Source organism: Aulostomus chinensis, chromosome 12 (genome assembly GCF_037954235.1).
Source record: "Aulostomus chinensis isolate RoL2024-O1b breed Wild chromosome 12, RoL_Achi_v1.0, whole genome shotgun sequence".
Taxonomy (NCBI): Eukaryota; Metazoa; Chordata; class Actinopteri; order Syngnathiformes; family Aulostomidae; genus Aulostomus; species Aulostomus chinensis.
The window spans coordinates 10,142,186-10,155,039 of NC_141331.1; the positions used below are offsets into that span (position 1 = coordinate 10,142,186).

General features: G+C 41.7%; 1 protein-coding gene across 12 annotated transcripts in view; it reads left to right on the plus strand.

Moving 5' to 3' along the window:
* Nucleotides 1-12,854, plus strand: part of fmnl2a (formin-like 2a) — a 51,476-nt gene that overhangs the window by 25,618 nt on the left and 13,004 nt on the right. For 7 of the 12 annotated variants that reach the window (XM_086220020.1, XM_086220019.1, XM_086220025.1 and 4 more), the window contains exons 4-12: nucleotides 8-84; nucleotides 3,595-3,678; nucleotides 4,523-4,678; nucleotides 5,771-5,806; nucleotides 6,306-6,350; nucleotides 8,007-8,115; nucleotides 8,231-8,307; nucleotides 9,924-10,017; nucleotides 11,410-11,484. In XM_086220020.1, coding sequence (XP_086076146.1) covers nucleotides 8-84; nucleotides 3,595-3,678; nucleotides 4,523-4,678; nucleotides 5,771-5,806; nucleotides 6,306-6,350; nucleotides 8,007-8,115; nucleotides 8,231-8,307; nucleotides 9,924-10,017; nucleotides 11,410-11,484 — 753 coding nt within the window. The remainder of the gene's footprint in view (nucleotides 1-7; nucleotides 85-3,594; nucleotides 3,679-4,522; nucleotides 4,679-5,770; nucleotides 5,807-6,305; nucleotides 6,351-8,006; nucleotides 8,116-8,230; nucleotides 8,308-9,923; nucleotides 10,018-11,409; nucleotides 11,485-12,854) is intronic. The other 5 variants (XM_086220026.1, XM_086220028.1, XM_086220029.1 and 2 more) reach the window with 2 other exon arrangements.

Below are 12,854 nucleotides of genomic sequence, written 5' to 3' on the forward strand. Positions count from 1 at the left end.
TCCTTAGAAATTCAGACGGAGAGTTCAGGAGTCCACCCAAGTCCTGAGAGAACTGGAAATTTCATTGCGGACCAATCATATAGGGTGAGTCATTGCAGGATTGTGTGAAGTGTAGTGTTTAATGTCCCAGGCCTGCTTGTAGTAGCTTCAGGAGGAAAGTCTGTCTGGCGTTCCAGACATGCAGACGTTGACGTTAACCATCACCATCCTCCATTCATCTCAGGTGCTCAGGGATAATATTACACAGAAAACCATGTGGCGATGGAGAAAAGATGAATCGATTAATTGTGTGGGACGGCTTGACATATGAACAGTCTCTGGAAGGAAACCACATTCTTCTTTTACTAGCTGAGCTGCAGACCTTACTCGCATCAGTGTTTGAGCTCAGGAGAGAGATGGTGGAAGATTTTTCTAACGGCAACATGAATTCACAACAGATAAAACATCGGAGGATTCATGGGTAATTCCAGGATGTCCCATCTTAACCTGCAGGAGCGGATATTGATTCAGACTTAAAGACAGATTAATATCTCAGTGAGCGTCACGCGTCGCCTCTGTTTAGTCTTGTCCTCCATCATAGCTCTGCCTCTGTGATCAGAGACCCTGATAGTTGACTGCTGTGATGGATGGCACTGCCGCTAATGAAGCCTAATGCACTCTGGGATGTGTAGGATCCAAGGAATTCTACTGATTGAACAAATTATGAAATTGTGGGCCTATATGAATGAAACATTCACATTCACGCACAGTAGGGGGGCTAAAAAAAAAAAAGATTTAAATGAGGAACATGACATCATGGACTCCACAGCAGCCTAGACCACTGTTACTCGTGTGGCTGTAAAATAGCCGATAATTTTTTGGGGGGGTATCACATAACCCTCCTGAAATGGATCGTTTCACTGTCACAATTTCCATCTGGTCTGATAACATTTGAATTGAATAATTCTAATAATTATATCATTTAACAAAATACAAGTCCTCCTCCATAGCAAATAATGCCTCTCGTGTGCATCTTCCCATGGGGGCAGGATTGTCACCATTAGCATAAACTCAGTGTTTTTCCCTGGCAGGAATTCAGAGCGTTTAAATGTAAGGGATGCTCATTTGTATGACAGTGCAGTGTTCTATGGCTTCAGTATTACATGATGGTTCATTAAAACACTAATTCAGTTCATTCATTCATTCATTTATTGTTGATTGAGAATTTCACACTGAATACAGAATTTTGGTCGTTGTACCATCAGTACCAGGTTGATTTGATTTCCAAAAATAGGTTTGAAGGATCGCTGGTCTGGAACATTATCCATATTATCTCCAGTTCCATAATAGTAATCTCTCTAGTTAAAATGCATGACCAATTTAACAAATTTCAACAAAAATGCAACAACAAAAAAAAGAACTGGATGTCAACAATGAGGTCTACTGGATCACGAATCGAGAGTGTGATCAAGATGATTTCCAGATGTTCTTTCAACCATTTTATGCAGACTCATGAGTTTAGGTCAAAATTTGTCTATGACGTGTCTCCAGCTAAATATGCTGGCATTGGGGGTAGAACAGTCTTCAGGGTTTAGGATCGACTGTAAAATCTGATCCAGATTGACTCCAAACTTGTTCCTTGTAATCTGTCCACCAAATTTCATCCAAACCGCTGCATTAGCTTCTGAGATTTCCTGCTAACAAACCAGCAGATCAGGTGGATCACAATCATTTATTCATTCATGGAGGATTGAGTCTGTAGCTGTGAAAAGCTCTTAGACTGCCGAGCACAAGGGGACATTGATAAATTGGATTGTAATTAAATTAGATTGTGTTCATTGAGGAATGAGGATGGGGATTAGCAGCTGGGAGGGATACTGGAGGTGGACTGTCACGGGAGACATGGAGACCCTGTCCTGCACGTGAAGAGGGACGCCGTAAAAGCAACAACAGACTATTCTGACAGCAGAGATGCAGACATACACTGGTTACACAACCTAATATTAAACACACACACACACACACACACACACACACACACACACACACACACTCACACTCACACATGCACACACACATTATCTGAACTACATCCCTTAATCCCTCTTGTTTTTCCTTCATTCCTCCCACCCACATATTTATTTCAGTTTCACTCTCACACACATTCACAAATCGTCTCAAATTTCTGCCCTCGTCTCTCACACACCTACACACTGTTAACACACCGATCAAATCCAGACCAGAGCAACCACAGCCAGAGACGGTGGCTGTCTGGCAGTTGAGGAATTATTTATACAGATTAACTTTGTACTGTTGTCGAGGCCTTATGTTGGTAAACTAGATTACATAAATAATCTACTTAATCTAGATTAGACAATGAAGCATTACCATAATGGCAGAGGAGGGGTGGAGGGTGAGGCAGTGCAGGGAGGAGATGCTGAGGAGGGGGAGGGCGGGTTGGGGCTGGTGAAGGAGCAAGATGTCACCTACTCAGACAGTGAATAATTACGGCTTGTTTTCAGAGGTGAATCAGAGACATTTATCTAACATGGAGGCTGCGGATAATAGACAGATTGTCCCTGTAGCAGCAGCGTAGACGCTAGCCCGGCTCCCGGCCTGCCTGCTCCTCACATGTTGCTCAGCGGTCAACAACATGTGGTGAATGGGAGGATTGTCAGATATTGGTAATGATTACCATGTGGCCTGGCAGGACCACACCTCCCACCCCCACCCCCACCCCCAGCCGTTTGAACATGACGGAGCCCTGCCAGGCACCATTTTAATGTTGGTCTTCCTCGCCTCCATGTAGTAACACCACAGGAGAGCTAATAAAGAAGCAGCTAGTGGAATTTAAAGGCAGTTTAGCCTCACATCTTCATCGGTGCAGTACCACTAAAAGCCTGCATGTGTGTCATTATGTTTATGCCCTGCAAATTTCTGCTAATGACCCAACAATCAGGTCCTGACGAAGCAGTTAAGGCTGGATGGCAAAGCACCTTCTTAAGAAGTGAATAAATAACGAGGTTCTGTGATTCGGCTCATGCTCCTTATGAATATGGAGGAGAAGGTAGTGGTTCCCGTGAAGAGCTTTGCTTTTTTTATGCAGAATAGAAAGCACGCAGAGTGCTGAATAGGTGGCCCACTTCAGTGGCCGTAAGGAAGGTGAGAAAGGGCTTTTGATCAGTCTTTAACCAGAAGTTGAAACTGTGAGTGTGTGGGAAAGAGAGGCCAACTCAGTAGTTGGGTTCATGTGTGTGACTGCATGTTTTTGCAAACATACATGGCTGATATATTTACTGCTCTGGCTCAGGAGACTTTGAAGTCTATTTAAAGTGTTCTTTTTTCTTTTTTTCAATTCCAGCTGGCAAAAAGTGTGAGAAACTGAGTTAGAGAAGGGTGTGTAATCAGAAAACATCTCACGTCAGTCTAAATCAATGTATCAAGACTAAAACTGAGCAATTATTCATTTGCTGCATCGTTTGAAAATCCTCTAGAATAATTCAGAGTGTTATTTAACTTTAATGAATGGTCTTATTTCAAAAATGCAAATAAAGATCAGAATAAATTGATAAAATGTTCTTATTCTTCTCTTAAACTTGTTTCTTACCTCCTTAGGTGGGTGAGAGAGTTCTTAAATGAAGACAACAAAGGTCTGGACGTGCTGGTGGAATATCTGTCTTTTGCACAGTATGCCGTCACGTAAGTCACTACCAGCCCTTTCATTCTATACCCCCATAGTCTGTATGCACAAGTGACAACCAACACAATGCTGCTATTCTACATAGCCGCTGATGCATCTCCTCACAGCACCACCATGGCTGCTGCCTGCTAGTTAGAAACACTGAGTCACTTTGGCCCTACGCTCACACGTTGGCACCCATTTTTATACAATCCGAGGCTTCTAATCATAGATTCATGTAATTATTAGTCAGTCACGAGGTCCTTACCCAAGGACAAAGAGCCACAGAGTTAAGATTTTAATTCACCATATGTTGTTACAGTTTGTCCACATTACGAGTGGTTAGCCATAAAAGTGTGTTTAGCCTCAGTACCACTCCAACAGCACAATAAAAGTCATGGAAACCACCAGCTTGAAAACTGAAATAGATCATAAGAGGTTTAATCTAACTAGCAACTCTTTCCAAGGCTTCTACCAAGTTCAGCAGCATTTGTTCATATGAAAACAAAAATGTGAAACTTTTTATGTAATACTGTGTAAAAATTGGACGCCGCTACTCTCCAGGCAGCTCCATTTATCTCTGATTAATGTTAACAAACAAGACATCCAATGACCGATTGGCAGGTTCAGGGATCGGAAATGGGAAAGGAAAATTATTTGGAACGTCTTTATTTTTGACAGCCATTTTCTTGCACTGTGAATATGTTTCTGACACTGATGTATGTTTTATGAACAGAAAAAAATCGCACAGACTTTAGGGACATTTTTGTCTCTCAGGCTTAGAATTAGAATTACAAAAAGAGTAAATATCGATGAGGACTTTGCTCGCTTGTAATTTTAAGTTTTGTTCCCTCTTTGCTACAGGTTTGATGGAGACTGCCTGGAGAACAACCCCGAGGCTCTGATGGATAAGTCGAAACCCTGGAGCCGCTCTATAGAAGACCTACATGGTGGAAGCACCCTGCCTTCTCCCATCACTGGGAACAGCTTCACGCGAGCTGGGCGCCACTCCACGTTACGGTAGGATGCGCTCGCTTTTGGTTCGCGGCGATGAACTGCATGTAGATTTGTACATTTTGTGGTGACCTGGTGTTTCATTTTGCATTGTGATTATTTGGAGTAGTCACACGTTTCATATGATGCCTCAGCTGCCCCTTGACGAAGTCATGAGGTCTGTAAGAATTAAAAAGGCTTAAGAACATTTCTGTTGCCATAGACAAACGGCGTTTATCAGGATTCTTTATCAAGAGACATGTTGTTGTTGTGCTTCTCAGACAAGATAGACAGCATTTTCCTCTGCGACACATAATGGTGAAAGAAAATGGAGCAAATACTTCATATTTATGAGTAACAGACTATACAATTTACAGTTTAGCTCTAAATCCTGTGCACAAAGGATTTCACAGCAGTTGATTCATAAGCCCATTGTAATATATGCTCTGAAGCATAAATCCCATTCAGTTGTGTATTATTTCTCTAATCCTCCCTGTCATTCCATTGATGTTTCGGTACAACACTCGCACTGACTTTTGTGACCTCTAATCCTTCAGTTTGAAGAGGTTAACTTGAACACATTGTGCACAAAGAGCTCTATTGAGGCAAAGAATCACATGTCGTTTTTAATGTGAGATCCTTGCATTAGATTATCAAGTCAACATTTTTTATTACATCTTTTTAAGTTGTTAAGTTAAGATTTTTGTCAAATATGTTTTGCAAGACTGTAAGTCACCGTAGCTAAGTTACTGGACGTGTTACACTCTTCTCTGTAGAGCAGGAAGACCACGCTTCAGCTTTGCCCCAGCTTTGCCCCAGCTAGCAGAGTCAATCAATCAGAGGCAAGAGTGGTTCTGGTTTTCTGGGGACACACACCCAGTAGACCTGCGTCCAGTTCCAGGATTAATCCACTGTAGCTTGCAATGGTTTCTTCTGCTCATGTTATGAATGAATGCATATTTTATGCATCTCCTGTTGTTGGAGATAAAATATGCATATTTCACATGAACCAAAAGTACCTACTACTTCCAGATGTCACCCTTCTAAATGTGTCCAGTGTGTGTAACAGGTCAGTGAGGCTGACTGTGTCTTCTGTTCTGTCCTGATGTTCCTTCATAGTCATCTCCTCTTCTGTCTGCCAGTCTTCAACAGCAGGCAGGTCACAGCTTCACTCTGCCGCTGCTTTCCGCAGACCCTGTTACCCCGCCACCCTCCCCAAAACCTCCAAGACACATACACTAAACCCCTGCCTCATTGTTCTTCATACCACCCTGCTAGTGCTGCCAAGTTTATTTGTCTCGCTGTCTGTGTCGGGGATGTGAATTATTTGTACTGCCAGCCTCCCCTCCTGCGCTCCAGACTGAATTCTCTTCTCCTTGGAGCAAATAGCTTTTTCTGCACCCATTGTTCTTGTTTCTGTGCCTCTTGTGTGGTTCCCTCTCTGCAGAAGCTAGCCTAGTTTCTACAAAGACCATGTACAAACTGAACACAAGGCTACCAAGAGAAACCATAGATTAGCTAGTCTTTTAAAAAAAATCCTCTATGCTGGATGCTTAACACAGAATTTCTTATTGTGTGAGAATAATGTAACTGTCAACTACTGCATGTCAAATAAAGTGACTGTATGTGTTTTCCTCAAACTGCCATGCTGAAGGACACCGAGCACGCTCACCTGTCCAAGGTGTTCACAAATAAGACGGTACGTCGTAGCTAGAAGGACAGTACCGAGCTGTGTTAGCCTGCATTTGGTAGCTGACGTGTTTGTTTGTTTGTTTGTTTGTTTGTTTGTTGTGCCGTCCTGCTGTTTCAAGAAAATAACATGAAACCTTTTGGGAAGCGTTCATGTTTTTGTAACCAGGACATCAAATCCTGGATGACTTAGAACTTTCTCCTGCAGTTATTTTGCAATCAATAGCAGCACTAACCTCTTTTTTACTCTAAAATGGGTCATTCTGTTTCTACTCTGGAACTGATTATATATTCACTGCAAAACAAACAAGCAGGACCAGTGAATTTAGCTTAAATTATCTGTATTGTTTCCACATTCAGGACACAAGACCACACATTCCTATTCACCTACTTTTATTATTGCAACATTTGTTTTGTTTACATTGGTGTTGCATCTACGCATTGAACAAAGTTCTCCCCTCCCTCCACACCTAGAAATTTGAATGTAGAAACTTGTTTGCGTAGAAAGCACCAAAAATCTTGTTTAATTATATTTGTGAACTCCACACGCCCTCCGAACCATCCTGTCTGTTCTTCTGGGTCTATGACTCAGTTCTACTGATCAAACTCATTTTGAAATTCAGCTTACAGACATTGTAGACTTATTTTTTTCTTTTTTTCTTTTTAATATAAACACTGAATTGCTGAATAAGGACTTTGTTGTCTTTGTGTGCAGCTTTTAGAACGTGTCATCCAAAGTTAAATTGAGTCATTTCAGACAAGCTCAAACAGGTAGTGGTATTAGATTTTGCTGGTGTTTTGTAATCGTATTTCTTTGATAAGAGATGAAGAAATCAGGTTGTACTCATTTCCTCCTAAACTGTGTCACTGCTGGTTTAGGGTGCTGACTAATTAGGAGAGAAAAAACTCAGGACAGACGTCTCTTCAGACTGTCAGTGTCCTATGAATGGAAACGCTTAACACCAAATGGAGAATATTCAGAAATATACAACACACAACTTAAAGCAGCTTATTTTAATACAAACTGTCCTAATTTACCCTAAAACGTCTGCTTCTGTTTTTGAGGCAGACGCACTCTCACACACACAACGTGCTGTGACTCACATAGGAGTCACACCTTCAGGCATGGAAGCTGACATGAATTGGCATGTCTGTCAGTAGCCTGAAGATACTTTTTTTTTTTCTCCTAGAACTCAGGCTGGTAATTTAACCTCGTGACAAAAGTCTGAAAATAAACAGTTTTGCTCTGACTGACTTGTCCTGGTGCTGCTAACCCTGCTGCTCCAGGAGCTTTGTGACTGCTGCACCAGAATAAAAGGGCTTGGTTCTCGGTTTTGTCTCCAATCACAAATTACGGGGCGCTATTGTTGCCAGCCGTTAGTGATATTGCTGTGAAAGACATTAAATTAAAACTTTTAAAAGAGGGCATCCTGTGGCCCCTGGCGAGGCTGTAGATTATATGGCTTTTGTGTTTGTTAATGTAAAATGGCGTGTCAGTTTAATAGCCTCCCCATGTAAAGGAGGTGCTGCTTGATGAATGCTGTTTCATTCACAAATGGCATCTGTTTTCTTCCCTGTGCATTTTTGTTTTCCTTCACTTCACAACATTTAAAACTTCTCTTCATCTCTTTTGTCTCAACTGGATTGCTTTTGTCTTTTATTTCAGTTGTAATACGCTGCCCAGCCGGAGGACGCTGAAAAACTCCAGGCTGATCTGTAAGAAAGACGACGTCCACGTCTGCATCATGTGCCTGCGCGCCATCATGAACTACCAGGTCAGTCTGCATGTGCATGTCTCAGTGGACTCCTGCCAGACTGATTGTGTTCCACTGCGAGTTCTCCATGTTTCACTCACGGTGTTGTTTGTTGTTGTTATTCTTCACATTGTAGTATGGCTTCAACATGGTCATGTCACACCCAAATGCTGTGAATGAAATTGCACTAAGTCTCAACAATAAAAACCCAAGGTAAGTTAACATTTCTTGAATTTACTCAGAAAACAAACAACTTCTTCCAGTCCAACATGAACGCGCCTGCACACTTTGCTCCAGAGTGAAGGTCTTTGTTTCTCAGGGTCACATTATTTCCAGCAGATGGTTCAGGTTCTACTGGCACACTCACTGCTGTGCTGCTGCTCACTGAAACAGCTAGCAGAAGAACTCACTTGTTTGTGTGTGTGTGTGTGTGTGTGTGTGTGTGTGTGTGTGTGTGTGTGTGTGTGTGTGTGTGTGTGTGTGTGTGTTACTCCATGGCCTTGGGGGTGAGGGATTTCCTCCAAAGTGGCTGCGAAGCCCTGTCGCATCACCTTTCACATATCTTCCAGGCAGGGAAATCCTGCAAGAAAAAAACTAAAGCACACATTCATGCTCTCTCACTCACACACACACACACACACACACACACACACACACACACACGCAAAGCTGTGTTTCCACATGGACGCTATAGTGACTGATATTCATTTCCGGTGGATTTACCTGAAGCTTACATACAAAATAGGATCTATCATGATGACTTGCTTTTTCTGTCCTGAAGGGAGTTAAGTCCCCACTCCATAAACACATTTATGTCCCCTCAACATAAGGAATACCTGGCACGCACGTACGCGCGCACACACACACACACACACACACACACACACACACACTCTCTCTCTTGAGTCCTTCTGGTGGTGTCTTAGTTAGCAGCTTCTCGTGTGCCAGGAGTGATATTATGTGTACTTAAGTCACCTTTGGAGTATTTACATAGACTTATAATTATTTCCCTAACTGAACCACTGACCCAAAATCAGCCAACAGAGTTCCGCATGGATTAAATGTTTTTTCCAATTTGGAAGTTAGCATTGCCATGGCTTCTCTCAAAGAAAATCCACAGGATTTTTAATTGGATTTTTGGGTTATTGCAGAGAATTACACAACGGATGCATAACTTCACAAACTACATCAACTAACAACTGCCTCGCTGTGTTTATTGTGTTTTTGGCGGGTTGACGTTCAGTGTCCACGACAGCGTCTGTGGTCTTGTTTCCACACTTGTTAGCAACCGCCGTTTTTACAAAAAACAAAACGTCTTTGAATCTTCATGCTTGGTATTTACTGATGTAATTTTTGCCATAGAGCGAAAGATTTAAAAAGCTAATGTTAACCACAGACCTTATTTCAAGCATTTAATCGACTTTCAAATGCAAATTGACTTCTAGATGAGAAAATACATTTGTCCTCCATTTACATATGTTTTCCTGATTGATTTGTATAGAATCTAGTGTGTGTCCAGGAGCGTCTCATACACACATATGAATTAAGCCTCAAGTGTTCAATTTTATGTCTCTGTTATTAAAATAATAGAGCTTTTATGAGTTTGTTTTTACTATGACAGTTTAATATAATGTTGCATTTTTCTCTGAGATATCCAGGGCTAAACTAATCTCTATGTCTCTATTTGCATAAGCAGAGTAAATAGCATGCATATCGGTCAGCAGTTGCAGAATCTTCTAAGAGTGTTGCTATGTTTTTTTTGTGTTCCAGTACAGGTTTGCTGCAGAATTGCCTCTTGTCTTTACAAACCCTTCCTCCTCATTTTACAGGACCAAAGCACTGGTGTTGGAGCTCTTGGCGGCAGTTTGTCTCGTGAGAGGAGGCCATGAAATTATTCTCTCTGCATTTGACAACTTTAAGGAGGTATGAGCTGCAGGGAGGGGGTGGGGGTGGGGGGGGGGGAGGTCTGAGGAGACAAATATGTTGTTACATTTCAACCGTACAATTTTAAACAGAGATTCAGCTTGTAGGAATGCTCCCACGACAGATGTGAAACCAGCAGTTTCCTCATTGCTGCTGTGGATAGCATCTAGGAATTAGCTTGTCAACAGATTACAGACACGGGTTTCAACTGCATAACACAGGAGGACCTTAGCCGGCTTTAGAAGGCGCATCATCAAGGCTCAGAGAAGCGGCGAGGCTGATGTAACGGAGAACCTTGCCTGACCCTTGATTGTCTGGTGGAGGTGTTCAGCCTGCTGGGAAAAAAAAGAGATGAAGGTTTTTGATGAACTGCAGTTCTCTTTCGTAGCATACGGCCTACAAACAAGGCCCCACTGCAGTCAATGCAATATTTAAACCCCTGAATGAAATATTGAGCATTGCTCTCAGCAGCATTGGCATTAGTGGTAGAATAAGACATCATCTAATGAGACGGAGGCGGAGAAATGATCGTGAAAGTTCAGGCTCCTGGAAGCATGAGAGCCTCACGTTAGTTTAATTTTTTTTTTTTTTTTTTTTGCAGAGCACCGGAGGAGGATTTTGTTACTCCTTCTTCCTTTTAATTTAAAAGTGACACTTGTACGTTATCATTAGATCGAGTTTGCTAAGTCACTTTGATATCCCGTCTCAGAAGTGGGTAGAGAGGGGCTGCAGGCTGAGACTCCAGGCAGAGTTTTTTTAGATGCACACCCGTCCTGTTTCCTACTCGCCGCCTTCTCAGTTCTTTTCACGCTCAAACTCCCTCATTGCCCTCCAGATGAACCCGTCTGAACTGCAGAGCATCTCACACTCCCTTTTCATCTCCGTCTTGTCTCGTCCCCCCAAAGTCTCCTTCGAAACTGACTTCACTGGCAGCTACTGTATATATGGCATTAAAAAAATCTGAAAAATCATTCAGGAGCAGTTCATAAATAACTGATCACCATAAATGTCCCCCTAAATTATTAATTATCATGTATTTAGCTGCTGACATGATTCAGTTTTCATCTTCATCAGGGACGGTTGCTAAGCTCCGTTTGTCTCTCATGGTAATGGTTATATTTATTCAAATGTAGCGCTTTATTTTGGGGGATTTATTTTTTCTTTTTGTGAACTTTTCAACCATTTGAACAGCCTGTTTTTCTTTCACGGTGAGATGATGAGAGCTTGGTGTCGTCACCTTGTCTAGGTGGCACAGAAATCAAAATTAAAATCCGAAACATTCCTTTATGCAGGTTGTTTAGGGTTTTTTTTGTAAATGAGGAGGTGCCTTTTATATGAATCAGTGTGACCAGCACGATTTTATCAACTCAGTAAGATGAGATGTGGTTGCAGGTTTGTGTGGAGACGCAGCGGTTCGAGAAGCTAATGGAGTATTTCAAGAACGAGGACAACAACATTGACTTTATGGTAAGTGCATGCACACACGGTTCTAATGACTATTGATCTCCTGCCGCTGGTTAACCGCAGTGAGCTTGTGAAGGGTTTTTTTTAGTTCACAGAGCCCTTAGTGTCTATTTTTGTGCGTCTTTTAAGAGTTTAGAGGCACCGGGTGGAAAACTAGCAGCAAAAAAGCTCATGATGTAGTTAGAGAAGAAAGAAAAAGTAAATAAAATTGAATTCTCAGCCATTACATTCAGGTGTCCTCATAAATTTGGACAAGAGACCGATTCTGGTACCAGCATGGCTACCATACACACTCAGAGCCTTTATGTGTCTAATGAGTGTTGCGGTTCATCCCACTGGAGTGAGAAGCTCATGCCTTGTCTGTCATTTCCAAGCTGAGTGGTGCTAATTAGCCAGGCAGATCCGAATAAAAGACACTGTGAAGAAAGCAGCAACTAAGGCGCGATTGTGTCCAATGTTCGACTGTCTCTTTAAGTGCGTCCACTGATGCGGCACATATACTGTATTTGTGTGTGCATGTGTGTTAAACGATCAGCAAGTGAAAACCAACAGATGCTGTGTTTGAATAGGCCTTCAATAGCACTTTGAAAAGCACTTCTGTCCCAAGTCTGCCCTTTAGTGGGCCCGTCGTGTGACAGCAGCACTAAAGCAAACATTGTCAAAGCTGCACCAAGACAACGAAGCTTCTCACATGAACTTCATTAAGTTGGTGTCAGGCTGAAGAAGAAGACACAGCGAGGAGATCCCCCTTGATGAGTTGCTGCACAATCCCATGAGGCAGTTGAACCGGCTGATTTGTTAATTTGTTGTTTTTTTTCCAGATTCCTTTTAATCTGCCAGATCAGCTTCTGTATCAGGCGAGCAGGCACAATAATGAGGATTTATTCACAGGAAGAGCTTTCAGAGACAACAGATAATAAAAATAAAACTACAAAGAACTTGGAGAGCGTAAAGCTGCTCCAAAGCAAAAATAACACTTTCTTTTTTATGTGTATACTGCAAAGGTTCATAGCATTCACTCACATGTAGTCTTGTTGATACTTAAAGCATATTTTTTTTTAGTATGTATATTTTTTTTAAGGAAAAAAAGACACAAAAGGAAAGAAATGTGTTCATAACAGAGGGGTAAGGTTTTCCTTTTATAGGAAAAATAGATTGATACAGAAAAAAGATAAGACAAAAAACTTCTTTATTATGGGAAAAAGATCAGGTGCCTCAGGAAATTTCATTGAAATATGCTCACATTTTATAATGAAAATGGGACCTGTGAATATCCAGAATGCCATAGAAAGGATTTGCAGAGGATAAAAAATTCTGCCGTCATCTATTTCACATTGACTCGAGGAATTTGATGAAAACTAGTCTCTGATGTA